Source organism: Leptidea sinapis, chromosome 9, assembly GCF_905404315.1.
Source record: "Leptidea sinapis chromosome 9, ilLepSina1.1, whole genome shotgun sequence".
Taxonomy (NCBI): domain Eukaryota; kingdom Metazoa; phylum Arthropoda; class Insecta; order Lepidoptera; family Pieridae; genus Leptidea; species Leptidea sinapis.
The window spans coordinates 339,303-357,080 of record NC_066273.1 but is presented as its reverse complement, the minus strand read 5'-3'; the positions used below and the strand labels follow the sequence as shown (position 1 = coordinate 357,080).

The following is a 17,778-nucleotide window of genomic DNA, read 5'->3' as shown; positions in this document are numbered from 1 at the left end:
CGATCTGTAGGCCGCCGTAGCTAGTGAAATTACTGGGCAAACTAGACTTAACATCTTATTTTTCAAGGTGACTAGCATAATTGTAGTGCCGCTCAGAATTTTTGGTTTTTTTAAAAATCCTGAGTGGCACTGCATTTTAATGGGCAGGTCGTATCAATTACCGTCAGATGAACGTCCTGCTCGTCTCATCCTATTCGTCCTCGTCTTATTTTCATTAAAAAAAATATATTGGGTCTAAAATTTCTCGGTGAAAAATATTTTTATTTGTTGATTTCTGTTTGCATTTCATTGAAAATACAAAAACATGTTTTATTTACAAATAGATAGTCTATCTGCAAGACTCTCTGGAACCATATTTTATGGAAACGCTTTATTATCCCTTCCAATCTCGTGGAAATTCTTAAATAATTGGAAGAATCTATCTAATTTTTGGTTCATTGGCATTCATCATTCTGGTCTGAAAATTCCTCCGGATCGCAGCATTAGAATGAGAGTTATTTTTGTGGGTTGGTTTGTCGCTGTTGGAGCTTTTGGTAAGTTTTTTATTTAATCCTACAAAATAATGATAATTATATGTGGGTGTACAAGTTGATTGGCCACTTTTGAACTCAAGTTGATTAAAGTTCTCGTAAATAATTCAGATAAAGTTCTCCTAATCAACATGCAAATTACATTATAAAATAGAATTTAATGTAAGCGTACAATTTGTGGTCTTTGCGGTGAAATTTATTTCGGTGATATATATAAATATATTTCATGGTAGGTATTCATATGACTACAACTATTTAGTTTTTATCCAGCTGTCTCTGATTTTGTGCCAAGCGCCATTTTAATTTTCAATGTAAATTCATATTATAATTTACATAAAACTTATTCCTACATAGAATTTTTTTTTTAAATGAATAGGTTAAATTTATAATTTGATTATTTCTTCTTTTCTTTTTTTGGTCAGTTACCGTAGTATTAGTTTTATTTTTTAAAAGCATTTCGAGAATGTTTTTTGTGATATTTTTATATTCACTATAGTTGTCCTATATTTAAGAACAACAAATTGTTACTTAAGATGTAGAAAATTGTATTGTATATGATGTGGTGAATATTAATAAATAAATTAAATATTACTATTACAGTAACCTTAAAATTCTGTTTAAATTTCATTAAATATTTTCAGTAGAGCACATGCTAAGCATGATGTCAGCGACAGGACTGCAGTGTCCTGCGAATAAATATTTAGAGACTTACATATTGAATTCACACGGTTTTCTGTTACATAAACGTATGTATTTACTCCCCAAGTAGAACTATAAACATATAAAACATATAAAATCGCTCCTTTTTAATGAAATATACTTTCATGAATTGCAGACGAATATTCTGTTTGGTTGGCAATACCTATTTTTATTATAAGTAAGCTGGCAACAATATTGTGGAACTTCCAAGATCTAATCATAATTCTAATCAGCATTGGGTTAGCTTCGCGATATAACCAGCTTAATAGTTACGTCAAGAGAATTATTTCTTATGAAAAGAATGAAAAGAATTGGTTCCAGGTATGAGGATATTAATATCCAACTTTATTTCTGTTTCACGTAATTTTATAGGAAGACTGTAATCAAATTGTTCTTTGCTTGAGCAGTCTGTTATTTACGGCATTGATTTCTAAATGTTACTTAAAATACTATTTTGCTAGTACTACACTTCTACGTGAGTCCAAATGGAATGAAAAAGTACTGATTAGGATTACTAGAAAGAATTACGCTTCTCCTATCGAGTTTATATTTGGCGTTTTCAATTAATCTTCTCTATGGTTAAACTGAACTTTTCCAATTTTGATATATCTGCTTATACCGTGAACGATATACTGTAAATTTTCCTTTTGAGAAATTTCATTTGGCAAAATTCACACAGCAAAATCAAATCGCTCTTCAAATTTTAAATGGATTTAGAAATGATAGTATTACCTAATGGAACGCTCTCTATTCATCTATTCTTACTATCACCACTATCTAGATGTCTGGCGTTTCTCTAAAGTTTTCATAGAAATCTCGTTCACGTACTTACTATAGTATGCTACCTTGTGCAGTGTTTACTGCTATCGATTAAGTCCTTAAACAACAGGATAAGTGCCGACTCTAAGTAATTATGATGACAACTTCAGACTACCTTCAATAATTAATAAAATGTTAGAATATCATCCAGTTACAATCCCAAGTTCATTGCGACCGGACGTTATTCTAAATCTGCTTATCTCATTTACTATTTTTTTCTTGAATTAAACTAGTAGTATAAGTTAAAAATTTATTTTTTAAAGGTACCTTCAAAAATTGAGCGTAATTGTCTATAGGCCTGCAATGCACCTGTGATTCCCCACGGTCTTGTATGAGAATGAGGGCAGCGGTGATCACTTAACATCAGATAACGTTTCTTATCATTTTCGATAAAAAATTCATTATATTATTTTCAGTTGGAAAGTAATTTAGTAAACCGAATTATGATTTGGAGGAAAATAAGACATGCTTATTTACATCAATCCAAGCTTGTCAGAAAAATTGACGAGTCGTTAGGATTACTTGTACTTCTCTCCAATCTGAATAATTTATATTTCATTTGTCTCCAATTATTTCTGGGAATCAGGTTAGTATGAATTTTAATTTATGCGATCATTTAACAACATTTTTTATTATACTATTTTATTCCGAAACTTTTACATAATTCTTTGGATGAATGGAAAGGTGCTAATTGGGACGATTACTGCGAATAATTATTCAAATTCAAGTACAAACAACTTTTTATTCAAAATAAGATTTAAATTAAATTGCTTATTGAACCTTATAACTACTACCCATTAGAAAACTCATACCTCAGACCTGAACGGGCGCAAGAAACTCAACGGGCTTCTCGTTTTTACCGAGTTCATTTATGTTATTTCACGTTTTACAGAGGTATTGGACAACTCTGCAGTAGGTTTATAGACTTGAGTTTGTAGTGAGCTTTAAGAGATATTCCACAAAGGGGTACTGACACTTTCTTTAATGATAAAAATGATATACCATTAACTAGAAACAACTGGAAATTGTCAGCTCTGCTCCTTGAAGAAGAATTATATTAGTATTTTCAGGCGATAATATAGCAGAAAACGATTCCACATCGAGTCACTAATTGGGGACTGTTAGTGGTCCATTGGTGAGGATCCTTGTTCAGTCTTAAGCGGGCAGCATATTTGATAACACAGCACGAACCCAATTGTTGTGTATGTAAAGTAAAACTATCATCACTATTCAAAAATACTTCCCTCAATATTGAAGATTTTAGCGAGAGCGGATCTAAAAACAATTTATTATGATCATAAACAAATTTTTATTTTTAAGTTATATTCCTCACTTCTGGGATTAAATATAATTACAAATTTAATTTGATACCAATATTTATGAACGATCACTCCGAGCACTCTTACCAACTGAGCCAACCGTCCGTGTTGTGTCCAACGCATCGACTGTAAATCTTTTTCAACTATCATGTTGTAGCTCGATCCATAGGATCTACTTTACAGGTGGTAACCTGCTCAACCCCAATATTTACATATTATTAAATTGACTACAGATGTCGCTCTTGTAAATCTAAAGAATATGTTATGTTTTTAAAGTGATAACCCTCACTTCTAGGATAGGACACAAATAAAATTTGGACCAAGATTTTTGGACGGTACGGGACTAGAACCCGCGCTGCTTCCGTCCGAGAGCTCTTACCAACTGAACCAACCATCGGAGTGACGCATCGACCGTAAATCTTAGTATATCAACTCCTCTTCGAGCCAAAGCCTGACCGACCACAATTTGTACATAATACATATTTATTCCAACAAAATCTATATTTTATATTTCGAAATATTTAACTAAGTACATGTTTTTGGCGCCTGTATGTAATCAAAACAAGCAAGTTTCACCGACTGCCATTAGCTACAATTTTAAATCCATTACGGCGGATGCCACGAAATAGAATGTGTATTAACAAAACTTATTTCTTAAAAGTAGGTATATAAATTTTTAGGACAGATAATTCCGAGCTAATAGAAGATATTTACTATTTGTACTCCCTGGCTTGGCTACTATTAAGAGCCAGTTTTGTAGTGTTGGCTGCTTCAGAAGTAAATCTTCACTCTACTAGAGCACTGTTGAGCTTGAATTCTTGTACTTCAAGAAATTACAATATCGAGGTAAAGTTTATAACAATATTTACTTACATATTACATTCGCTAATACATTCTGTACTCCCGCAATATTCATTTAAAATTAGTTTTGTCAAACAAACTGATAACTGCAGAATCGAGCAGTGGGATCTTAGGCTATAAAGCGTGTAGAATATCACCTGTTGTTAATCTTTTTATTGAATTGAATATATTCTGTCTAGAACTACATTGTGATTCAAATTCAAATTCAAATTCAAATATTTTTATTCAAAATAGGACGTGAAATCACTTATTGAAAGTCAAAAAACTACCACCCATTCCAAAATGAATGCCTCAGGCCTGAGAAGAATGGGCGCAACAAACTCAGCGGGCTTTTTTTCTTCATCAAAAATATGTTTTACAATAATTAAAGTAACGTTTACAAAGTAACATTGTACAATTAAACTTATTATTGAATAGCCTGAGGGCGGTCGTTCCATTCCCAATCTGTGGTATCATTAAGAAAGTCATTTATCTGATAGAACAATTATATTGATTATTGATATAGAAAGAGCGCAAATAAAGGATACTCCCTTTATGGCTTTACATTGGCTAGCTTGAATGTATCAGTAGTTATAGATTTATGTTAGTTTATAATAATAATTATAAAACATAAAATAAAATTATTATTATAAAAAAATATTATCATTATTATAAAACGAAACCACTGTGAAATAAGTGCCTAGTCTCAAATTTATAACAACTTTAGCTGTAAATGTTTCTAGCAAATAAAAAACTTTGACTTTCAATACACCAATTGTTTTGGTTAATGTGATAAGCTAATCAATTTCCTTAGTATATGATTCGAAGGATGGGCTGGGAGTTTCTTATCAGTTCTTCTCCCCGTGTCAAAGCTCCTTTACGAATGAAGCTTCATGACGTTTATTAAGAGTTGTAACAATATGTTATGTTATATTCATTCCTTATGGTAAATAAATATAATGTATTACTTTATCTATAATATAATGCTGATAGGACGGACGAGTAAAAAAGGAGGACTCCGGGCCGTGATATTAACATGTGAAGCATGAATTAAAAATAAATATCGCAGGCATAGTATGAGTAAATAAATAAATTACATAAATAAAGAGGTACACCTTAAAGTAAGGACTGCGGGTTTTACTTCTGTATCCATGTCTGGTTTGCAGTATGTTTGTTCTAACTGATATAAAAATGACGTACTAGCATTTCTTATTTTTAAGAATACCTTTGACCTACGTTTGTATGCCACTGACGTGGTATCAAATATGTACTTTTTTTAGAAAACAAAGAACTATGTGCTTTATAGTGATATGGTTGCTAGGTGAAGTATACACAAGTGAAGGAAATTTTGACAGAGTTCTGAATCCCCGACAATTCGGATAGCTCTGCGTTGCACGCAATCTGTTATCATAAATCACTGCATGCTAAAACTGATAATTATTTATCTACTTAGAACACCATTACATGGATTTCCCATTTTTTCGGGTAAAGTCCCGGTTTTTTTACCAGCCACACTGGATGTCATTGTCCGTCACAGACGATGGCAGATGTCATAATGGCGGCTGATCGGCTTATATTAGTGTGTCTGCGTGGGGCTATGTATTAACACGTTAACTGGCTTGTTTAGATGCTTCACTGTTATATAGATGACGCGGAGTCCTTATTTTTTTACTCGTCCGTGGCGGATAGAAATAATTTGAAAAATTACACGATTTCATGAATTTTGTTTCGTAAACTTACTCTTGCAATAATTAGCAGTATTCAAGCAGTCTCGCGCGACGGGGAAATCAATGTACTGAATATTTATAATGTTTCAGATAAAAAGATTAATATATCAGTTGTCACATCAAGAAATCTCGTTGAGTGGAATGGGTTTCTTTTACTTGTACCGTCAGAAGCTACTAGAGGTATGTGTTATTATTTAATTGCCTTATTTTAGCTCCGATTTCACCAATACACTTCCAACTGAATTTAATAAGACTCAGTTTTACGTAAAAGAGTTCAAAAGTCAGTCTTGATCTCAATTAAACTCAAAAAGGTTTCACCAATTCCTTTAGAGCGTGTTGACGTAAACTGTGTTTACATGTCATAAACAATAGATCGATATGTATGAACAAAATAGAAATTGTGTAATGTCAATGTTCCCATTACCCTTGCGAAATCGGCAAGTCCTGGGGTGCTGGATTTTTCAGATACACCAAAATCGAAAGTGCTGTACGGCACACTATTCCCTCATCAAATCGTGACACTTATTTTGTTTATCAAATGGTTAAATTTGCATGGTCTTATAGCTTGTTTCAATAGCTTTTAGATACATTCACCTAAATGATTCTAATTATAGGCAATCTATTAATATACGTTAAATAATACACATTGACAGAACGCTGCGCGCGCGCCTAAATCACGCTGATCTGAGGTATACCGCGCGATCGGAGTTTCTCGTAACGGAATGTTTACGATATAGGATAGTGACAGCTCTTGATATAATCAAATATGTTGAGCGTCCCAAACTCAGCGGTCAGCATTTAAACGTGTTAACGCTATAACTGCGTTTAGTTTGTTGCTACGATGAAATCAAAATTGAATCTGTAAACTTGTTTACAGGCTTTAGTGACAAGTATTATAATCGCGTTCTAATTCAATGGTGAAATCAGCCCTTAGAGATCCGTACCCGTAACTCTATCACTAAGACGCCGCTGTCATTCGTCTATCATCACGCTGTAGCTGCAATAGTTAGATAGACTATAGAGCGCTATACTTACAGTTTGCTCAGACTTTAACTGCGTAAAACTTGGGCGAGTGTGATAAAGCGCGAACGTAACTTTTGCATTGAACTGTCTTAACTTAAGCTCAGTATAATGATAGCTGTAAAATGACAAAAAAACGAAATCAAAGATTATGCTAAGCTTATACTCAGATTCAGCACTCAAGTTTTACCTGAGCAAAGTCTAAGTATGTTCTATAGATCACACCATTAGACTATTCTAGTGATAAAACGACCTCTCCGTCGAATGTGTGACCATTTTTTATGTGCGTAAGCAAGTGGTTGAGTATTTAAAATTGTAAGGCGCTAATGGCAAGCATCGCTGGCTGCTTACGACTTGTCAATCAAAGTCTGTTACAGGTACAATAGTTTCTCTGACCTCTTTTATCTTTATATCTATTAGTATTTTTTCTCTCGCACTCATTGTTTGCCTCTACGCTAGTATATTGTAAGTCTATAGTTACATAGCTACAACTTTGCTAAAACAAAATATAATAAGGCCACGCAATTATATCTCTTTATTTTGATTTGAAAAACTCATAAGATTTTTTCTAATTTAATTATATATTAATTTTATTTTACAGGTTGCTGCTGTGATTGTCAAATATGAACTCATTATGTTACAGTATGACAAACAGTCATAAAATAAAAATACAAAACAATAAGAAAAAATTGTTTTTTTATAATATTATGAACACTACTGTTTCTGCTATTGTAGACAATAACCCTGTATTATATACTATTTACACCATAGTCTTCAAATATATAAGTGTATAGACAGCCCGACAGCTCGATAATTCGTGACCAATTTTCTCTCTCGCAAGCTTTATTTATTTATACGCTAGTAATAATAGTAATGTTATATAGTTTTTAGTAATATTGTAACAATTTCATGTCATGTCCTGTTTATTTAGTTATATTATTGTTTGTAATTATTTAAAAATTTTAATTCATTTATTTATTTTTATTGTTAGTTTACCCATTAAATTCAAAATTCGATCCCTTCATGCGCAAAGAGTTTCAACAGACAGGCACATTCTTATTGCTCGATGCGTGGTATATGTATGAATTAAAAAAAAAGAATATTTTCGTTTACGCGCGTTCCACACTACCAGAACGTCACGCGCCGAAAAAAAAAAGTAAGTTATTCAAATCCCCGCCATTTTTCTTCGATATTTTTAGTGTTTTGTTTACAAAAAAATTGCGATTCATTTTAAATGCTGTAAAAGAACATTATATTCAAGTGAATTTTAATTATTGCACTATACAAAATATAAATTACTACTTAAATAAATATTTTTTTCATTAATACTTAGTTTATTTGTATATAATCAGTAATGAATGATATTAGGTTACTACTAGGACTGGTGTTTTAATGTTAGCAGTAAGCTAACTGTTCCAGAATCTTTTAGAGGATTCATATTCTGGGTGTAGATAAAGTCTTGTATGGAACTGTTGATAATTAGGTATTAAAACACTCATGTGATATTATTATCACATCCGGCTTCGCCTCGTGTGATTAATCTACATTCAAGTTTTAATATCCCTTATTACACAACAGTTGCATAAAGAACTATTACAAAAAAGTCCATAATAAACATATGAATGTAGTTTTAATTGTTTCTTTTTTCTTTTAATATTATAAATTAATATAAGTTATAGTAAGTAATATTACTATAACTACTTACAACAATTTCAAATTAAAGTATTCCACCGTTGACGCTAAAACTTTTTAAAATCAAACTTTATTAGGTTTAGTGTTTTCAAAAAAATCTTCAATGTTTGTATATTAACTAATTATACTAGCTTACCCAGCAAACGTTGTATTGCCATATAAAGTAAAAATAAATTCAATACTTAATTAAATTTTTTGGGGTATACAAAATTAATAACGACCTATTCACCAAATATATCTAACATAAAATTTGTCATATTACAACAATTATTATAATCGATTGCCATCTTGCAACTCTATTGAAGATCTGTGGATGAAAGAGAATAATATAAAAATCGCGATACAAAAATAAGTGTTGATCGTAGACAGGTAAAAATTTGAAGTTGTATGTATTCTTTAATGCAGAACCATAACAAAGTAAATAAAATGGCGTACGTACAAAGTACACATGTCAGAAGTGAAACTTCTATCGCTAAAACTCGAGAACGCCTGGACTGATTTAGCTAACTTTGGTCTTGAATTATTTGTGGAAGTCCAGAGAAGGTTTAAAAGGTGAATAAATAGGAAAATGCTGCTAAATTAAATAAAAACAACAAATTTGTTTTTCCTTTTATGTGCCCATACATAATTTCTATGAGAGAATTTATTGACGCACGGTTTGACAGTTCTGCTGTGAAACAATTTCATTACGACAGCAGGGTGCATATTTTACGAAATATTTTTTGATGTTATGATATATTATTGACAAATTCATATAAAAACATTATTTTATTTATTATATACAGAACAACGTCTGTCGGGTCAGCTAGTCATCAATAAAAATTCATCAACCATCAACACACATAATACTAAAACTTTCTAATACGCAGGCGCAAACACATGCATTAAACACATACTAATAGGTATAAGACGTAGAACGCTCGGAACTGGAGGAAGATATAGATATAGATATACTGACTTTCCCACTACACAGGAGCATACATATGTACAATGTTTAGTAGACGATAGTGGGGATGCTATGAAGAGTCGCGCAAAGAGGAGACCGAGAACGTCTAATGTGTTCTCTCATCTCATTCTCTCGCCGGCTTAATCCTATACATTTATGTGTTTGTGTCTCTATGGACTTATTTTTTCGTTTCAGCGAGTGTGAAATCACAACGATTCTAAAGAAGTTACACTTCAAAAAAAAATATTTAGGGGTGGATCACCCCTATCATTTTGGGGTATTAAAATTAGATGTTGGCCGATTCTCAGAGGTACCCGTTATGACGTAGAAGTATTAAATGGTATGATCCTAAATGCAAGCAAATGTTTTCATATTAAGTACACTAGAAAAAAAAAACGCTTGTTACAGTGTATGAGCTCGATGGCGCACCATTAAAAGAAGTGCAGGAAATTCGTGACTTGTGGGTAACTATTGATAATAAAACTAACGTTTATTGCACAAGTTAATAAAGTAGTTACCACATCCGCACGAATGTTAGGATTTCTAAAGCGAAACTCGAATTGTTTCGGCTCCAAAACGAAAACAATTCTATATAACGCTCTAGTGCGCAGTCATATCGAATATGGTAGTATTATATGGAATCCCCTATATACGATCCATTCGCAACGCATCGAGAGTATCCAAAGAGCATTCACACGACACCTTGCATACATTAGTACTGGATTCTCTCATAGACACCCGTACCATCAGCGCCTCAGGAAATTTAATATGATTTCATTGCTCGATCGGAGATCTCTTGCCGGAGTAATATTTTTGTACAAACTCTTAAACGGTCAAATACAATGTAGTAACCTCTTGCAGAATATTAACCTTGCTGTCCCATATTTATTCCCAAGGTTCAAAATCAAGAGAATCTTCCAAGTTCCTTCTGTAAAAACCAACCTGGGAGTTCAGGCGCCTCTCACTCGAATTCTTCACGAGTACAATAAGTTAAACGATACCAATTCAGAACTTGATATATTCGGTGGTGGGTTGGTCAGGTTTAAAGAAAGTGTTGTTAAACACTTAGCTGGTATTCAATCTGCATTCTTCAAATAAGTAGTTTTTCTTTTTTTTTCGACTTCATTATTTTAATAAGTTAAAGTTATAATTTGTACTTTCATTTTTTATTTTTTTTGTTTTTATTATAGCTTAGATAGTATTAGTTCTATTTTTCAGAAGTAATTAGGGAGTATTTTTTGTAATTTTTATGTTCACCATAATTGTCGTATACTTTAGAACTACTAATTGTAACATTAGATTAAGAAAATTGTATTGTTTATGATGTGGTGTGCTTTAATAATTAAATAAATAAATAAAAAATAAATAAATACCCAATATGCACACAAATTTTCAAACAAATTGGTTTAGCCGCTTCGTAGAGATTTGGTAACAAACACCGGGACTCGAGAACTTTATATAATATGTTTAATATATACATATTATTAGCATTATTATTATAAATAATATTAGTTATGATATAGCCCATTGAATAGTGATCCTGCCTACTGAGCTAGAGGTCCCGGGTTTGATTCCCGTTACAAACATATATGTATATAATCATGAATATGTGTGTCTGTTTCCGAGTCTTGCCTTTTTATAAGTATTTGTCAATGTTTAAGTGCCATATTAAATATATAGTTGTCTGGCACCCATAGTACGGGCTATCACCAGTTTGGGGCAAGATAGTTTGTGTAAAAGTGCGTCAATATTATATTAAAATCATAAATAAATATGAAAAAAAAAATGTAGCTATTCATATCTGCTAGCGTCGTTTATAAAGTACTTAAACAAGTCCCGCCTAAGAATTCCAAAGGTCTGTTCAAGCTTAGCACCTCAAACTTTACGAATCACAAAGTCAACTTCCTTTGTTATATTGTAAACAAAAGGTACTTGGAAGTTTTCACATATTCGTAGAGTATAATACAGATTAGTTTTATATGAAAAGTTTACGCTAACCTTGCTTTAAGTATCTACTCCTATTTTATTAACATCTTGTCGGAAAGTCTTAACGGTTGCAAATAGAAGGATTTGTTTGTAAATTCCATTAGACCCATTCTTGAATATACTTAGAAAATTGTTTTTTTATTTTTAAGTTTGCATTCAAGCTATGGATACGGCTCGTATAGCTATCGCTACTAGTAAGGAAACGACTTTATAAAGGACAATCAAGGCGACACATTACATACGAATTCATAAAGAGTAATAAGTAGTAAAAATGTAACACAACGTATTACGGTGTAATCATAACGCAGCTTTGGCCGGAAGACTTAGTTCTGTCGCATATGCAGTATTTTTATGACTAGAGGATTAAGATGCACTTAAATCCTAGGAGATCCTAGGATTTAAGTGCATCTTACAATAGATATTGTACCACCTGCTTGCATTAGCGCGGGTGCCCTCAATTCGCTATGTCTAAAATATGTTCTATACGCAGTTAAGAAAATAAGACTATTGATATTGAAACGGCGAGATTAGTTTATTTCAGATTTTTTAATAACCGACTTAAAAAAGGAGGAGGTTCTCAATTCGATCGTTTTTTTTTTATGTATGTATACCGATTACTCGGAGATTTATGATCCGATTTACGTAATTCTTCGTTGGTTCGATGCGGAAAAGATGCCATTTGATCCCAAAAAAAATTATATAGTTTGGCCCAGTAGTTTTCATTTTATGAACATTTTTTATGAAAATTTTTGTCTACCTGAATAATTGTAATTGTTTTTTGTCCATGGCTTTTTAAGGAGTTTTCATTCACGTTGATGATATATTATTACTAAACTACGTTCAAAAAAACCGACATAAAAATCTGAAAAGTATCAAATAACTAAAAATTTTATATAATACACCTCTTATGTAAACCTTTAATATATACATACTATTGTTTGTATGCGCTACATATTGATAGCTTTGAAGCCGGTGCCAGTGACTTTGAGCGGGATAGCTTCGTCTAGAACAAAACAACCCAAGCGAACAGACACGCGTGGCCAGACAACCATAATAATTATAGTAAGTAAGCTGATTATAATATTAAGTTTAAATTTGTTTAGGTCTTGGCACCGACTTAAAACCTATCAGGAAGCATATATAAATAATAGTATGTTATTAATATTAAAGGTAAAGGTTTGCATAAGAGGTATATTATATTACATTTTTAGTTATTTGATAGTTTTCAGTTTTTGAAGTCGGTTTTTTAAACGTAGTTTTTTTTAATCATAGTGTCATGTCATATGGTCTGCTGTTGTGGGGTTCAGCGGCCGACATTGAAACAATTTTCGTATTGCAAAAAAGAGCTATTCGTACCGTATACAACCTCAATCCGACTGACTCACTGAGAGAATTATTGAGAGAAATCAATATACGGTATCCAGTACATTTTAGAATGTATGTTTACAAAAACATCCATCTCTTCTCTAAAAAATCTGATATACAAAGCTTTAACACCACAAGTAGACAGACTAATGGCTATATCTTAGACTCCACAAAGTTGGTGATTAATGTATGGGGATAGATATAAAACTATTTAATACATAGCCACAAAGAATTTTGACTTGCCTATGCATAAATTTAAACCACATATAAAAAATTGCCTTATGAATATAGGATACAACAAAATCGAGGATTTTGTCAATGATAAAAATATTTAGACAGGCTAATGATAGTCTACCCATATACATTTTATATTATTGTAATGTTTACTTTAAATGTTTTCCTTTTTTTTAAAGTATGACGTACAATATAAATTCTTTGAAATCTACTCGCAATAAAGAGTTTTAGAATTTGTATGCAACTAAAAGGATTTTGTAGATGATAAGATAGCTTGGTTTGAATTGCCCTAAAGGATTGAGCTTTTAATTACTGTTAACCTTCCGCAATCAGACAGTGCCCCCGCACTGCGGTATGCCTTAGATTTGCGCGCTTATAATAAGTATGATGATGGAACAGGCTATAAGACCATGCAAAATACACCATCTTATAAACAAAATAAGGGTCAGAACTTGGTGAGGGAATTGTGTGCCGTACAGCACTTTAGATTTTGGTGTATCTGAAAATTGTAGTGTCCTTGGGACTTCCCGATTTCGGAAGGACAAATATAATACTGATAATTATGAAATATATTAAGCAAATTATAAGTAGAGGTATTTAGTGAGTATTGCATAATATTATGTAGATGAACATTATTTTTTGTTACTTGATTGAGCTCTCCTGACAGGCTTCGTCGTCTTAAACGTCACGTCATTCCCTTCCCTAAAATATGGAGGAGGGAGGCGATTGCTGGCCCATATGTCATGCTCGTGAACAGACGCTACTTGTGGTGGCAGGCTGACCCTGTTACCAGAAACACAACTACATGTTCTAAAATTAAACTAATTATATATTTTTTATAATCGCTAATAAAGTGCTCCCAAAATACCTTCATTTATTTACGGTGTGTTTGATGCAGCTACTGTACTCAATAACTCTTCTTATGTATTAATTAACATTTACCTTTTTTGACTTACTCGTGTATGGCATTAAATATTTGGTTTGAGTTTTTTTGTTGCATCACTTTACATAATATATTGTAATTGAAGTGAATTGTAAAACGATAAATGTAGATTTAATAGAGTGGCAATAAATTTCTTGCAACTTCTTCTCATTAAAGCTCATCCTTTTACGAAATGGCAGTAAATGTTAGATAAAAAGAAAACTTTTGACATTCATAAATATTATCATTTCTTTACCCTACATGAATAAAGTGATTTTGATTTAAACACATAGCCACTTAAGTATTTGTGACATATTTTGTGAGGTGCAATATTTTACAGGTAGGTACACAAGACCAAGCCGACTCTGGAATTTCTTCACTTAAACATACAAACAGCGATTCAGTTTTGAACCTTGTTATAAACATTATGTCGATGCATACATAAACTAATTTTGTTATATTTTCCATCACGCTGAGGTAAGCTCTCAATTTCGCTCGCCTTAACATTGTTAACTCAGCTGCTTTTAGTTCACCTTTGCAATATTATGCGCCTTTCTGTGCCGTCAAGCAATAGTTAGCTTGAATTTTAGTGTTTTCCTTTTGGAAGCTTGTTAATTGCTGGGCTAATTAGATTGCCATGTCTTTGTTCGCTTTCCTTCAACTTTGTTCAGCATATTACAGTATTTCGTTGCGTTAGTAATATAGTTTCGGAAAACTCTGATCATGCGGTATGTCTCAGATCGGCGTGATTTTGGCGCTCGCGCAGCGTTTGTCTTTGCGTATTATTTTACGTGTATTAATAGATTGCTTATAGTTAGGTTGATTTGAGTAAATGTGTTTGAAAGCTTTTGAAACAGGCTATAAGACTATGCAAAATAAACCATCTTGTAAGCCAAATAGAAAGGGTCAGAACTTGGTGAAGGAATTGTTTGTTGTACGGAACTCTCTGTTTTGGTGTATCTGAAAAAAAAAATCTAGAGCCCTGGGGCACTGCCGATTTCAGAAGCATATATTCCTGTTCAAATTTTTCAGTTTATTGTGGAGTCGCGCGCGCGCACGCTAGCGGACGGGTCGTGTGTCGATTATGAGCATAAAATAAGTGAACAAATAATATGTCGTCTCAAGTAGTGAAGTGTTCAAGTTGCAACATCTTTATAAACGAAGTGTTAGCTTTCATAAGCAATAAAATAGATGTGATGGACAAACAGAGTATCAGTCGGATCTGTGTTACAAGTTTTTCGGATTCGGATATCGTGACTGCTAAAAACCTCCTTTTTGATTCTGTGCCGAGTGCTAAACGTAAGAAAACACGCAGGAGGGATGGCAAATCAGCACGGGATATTGATGATATAATCAGTCTGCTTAAAGAAAGTGGCTCGGAGGAATTACCAACTTTTGTCGCTCGGGACCTTTACAAGTTGCCTCCGATTCTTTATGACCACGTAGATCCTACACAGTTACTTAAGGATTTACTGCTATTGAAGAAGAAAATAAACGATATCAAAAGCAACTATGTGGCAAAGGAGCATTTCGACATATTGAAATGCGATATAGATAATATAAAAAGTACACAGGCGGCTGAAAACACGGTTAATTATTGTAACATAAATTACAAGCAAGGTGCTTGTTTACTCGATAATTATAATAATATTATAGCGTGTGATAGTGGGCCGATGGGATTATTGCAGGAAGACATCGAACAGGTCACAATAAGCGACAGTAAAATTAAAAATATTGATAACGGCCGCGCGCCGCGTCAATCATCTGCGCGCACGCCGCCTCAACCGAACGAAGCGACCGGCGCGCATGCGCAACAGCTGCAGAAAAAGTCTACGTTCCCGTGTGTATCAGTAGTGACGTGTAATAGTGTACGACTTGCTGCAATAAAGATTCAAGTTCAAAGCAAATCGCTTTTAATATTTTCGGTGTACATACCTACGGACTCCAGTGACAATTTATTAGAGTTCACCCAGTGTATGAGTGAAATCTGTGCAATTATCGAAGGTAACGATGTAGAATCCGTTTACGTGCTTGGTGACTTTAATGCCCACCCAGGTGAGCTTTTGTTGCGATCAGTCGTGGTCGTGTGTGGACATGGATTTACTCGATAGTGACACATTCACTTTTATCAGTGACGCTCATAGCTGTAGACGATGGCTAGACCATTGTCTCGTCACTAGTGCTGCGCGACAAACAATACGCTGTGTGTCAGTGTTGAAGGACACTTATTGGTCTGATCATTTACCTCTAATGATTGAATGTAACCTGGACTTAATTCAAGCGAAGGTTTCGCAGTCTCATACAAAAAATTATTTGTATAATAAAATAATTTGGGGCCGCAGAAATGTTTCTGAAATTAACAGTTATTTTGACAAATGTAATAATGATTTAAAAGACTTTAATTTTCCATTAGAATTTCATGAGTGTGCTGATAAGAGATGTAGTAATTTAAAATGTAAAATGGGTATAGATATGATGCATAATAAAATAATTAAGATCTTAACAGACGCGTCAATAAGTAGTAATTTTAAAAACGCTAAGAATAAATTTCAACATGTCACAGGCTGGAATGATTATGTCAGGGAGGCACACGGGAGAGCTCGACACTGGTATAAGCTATGGTTGTCCTACAATAAACCCGATTGTGGTTACATTTATGAAAATATGAAAGAATCTCGTAAAATATTCAAGACTAAACTTAAGAGGTGCTAGAATAATGAGCAAAAAGTAAAAATGGATGCCATCGCTAAGCATCACTCTGGCAGAAATTTTAGCAAATTTTGGAAATGCACGAAAGAGTTAGATTCAGGTTCAGGTGCTCCCTGAGGTCTGCGTCGCTGACAAATATGATGCCGTTGAGATAGCAAATGCTTTCAGAACCCACTTTAGGATGGAATCTCCACTGTCATCATCATCATCATCAGCTCAGCGGATGTTGAATGCTGAGACCTCTATGGATGACTGTGTTACACACTTTACTGTCAAGGATGTCGCTAGTGTGGTTAAAAATATGACTAAAGGTAAAACTCCGGGCCATGACGGTCTCAGCATTGAACATCTGCAATACGCAGGTCCTCATTTATATCGAGTATTGGCCATGTTTTTCACGATATCTGTGGGACATTCTTACTTACCAAAATACCTAATGTATACCGTTGTTGTACCAATTGTGAAGAACAAAACTGGCGATGTAGCAAATATGTCTAACTATAGGCCTATTTCATTAGCGACAGTTACTGCTAAGGTATTGGACGGTTTGCTTGACAAGCAGTTGAGCAGTGGTATAGAACTAAATGATGCCCAATTCGGTTTTAGACCAGGCTTATCAGCCGAAACTGCGATACTGTGTCTCAAGCAAACTGTCCAATATTTCACGGCAAGAAAAACACCAGTCTACGCCTGCTATCTAGACCTATCGAAGGCGTTCGATATGGTGTCGTATAATATCTTGTGGGAAAAATTACGTCGTGATACTAGTGTAACAGATGACATTATTTCGCTCCTAAAATTCTGGTACGATAATCAAGAAAACGTGGTTAAGTGAGTTAATGCCTATTCGGATGCCTTTGGTCTGGAGTGCGGGGTGAGACAGGGGGGGATCAGCTCGCCTCGTATTTTTAATTTGTACATAAACTCCCTCATTGAGGAGCTCAGCCGTACCAGGATTGGGTGTCACGTG

General features: G+C 33.6%; 1 protein-coding gene across 1 annotated transcript; it reads left to right on the top strand.

The window, feature by feature from the left end:
- The first annotated feature begins 304 nt into the window (after window positions 1-304).
- On the top strand, window positions 305-7,615 carry LOC126966069 (gustatory receptor for sugar taste 64a-like). Its single transcript, XM_050809944.1, has 7 exons — window positions 305-533; window positions 1,172-1,276; window positions 1,366-1,543; window positions 2,473-2,634; window positions 4,048-4,213; window positions 6,025-6,114; window positions 7,556-7,615. Exons 1-7 carry the CDS (start codon window positions 305-307, stop codon window positions 7,613-7,615), a joined length of 990 nt encoding a protein of 329 aa, XP_050665901.1.
- The last annotated feature ends 10,163 nt before the right edge of the window (window positions 7,616-17,778 follow it).

What these genes read in the sequence shown, in the direction of transcription:
- LOC126966069 (XM_050809944.1), top strand. Translation starts at nt 305, where the DNA reads ATGTTTTATTTACAAATAGATAGTCTATCTGCAAGACTCTCTGGAACC. An exon ending in GAAAAGAATGAAAAGAATTG is followed by an intron (nt 1,544 to 2,472) that starts GTTCCAGGTATG and finishes TCAGTTGGAAAG; the next exon opens with TAATTTAGTAAACCGAATTA. An exon ending in CAATTATTTCTGGGAATCAG is followed by an intron (nt 2,635 to 4,047) that starts GTTAGTATGAAT and finishes ATAAATTTTTAG; the next exon opens with GACAGATAATTCCGAGCTAA.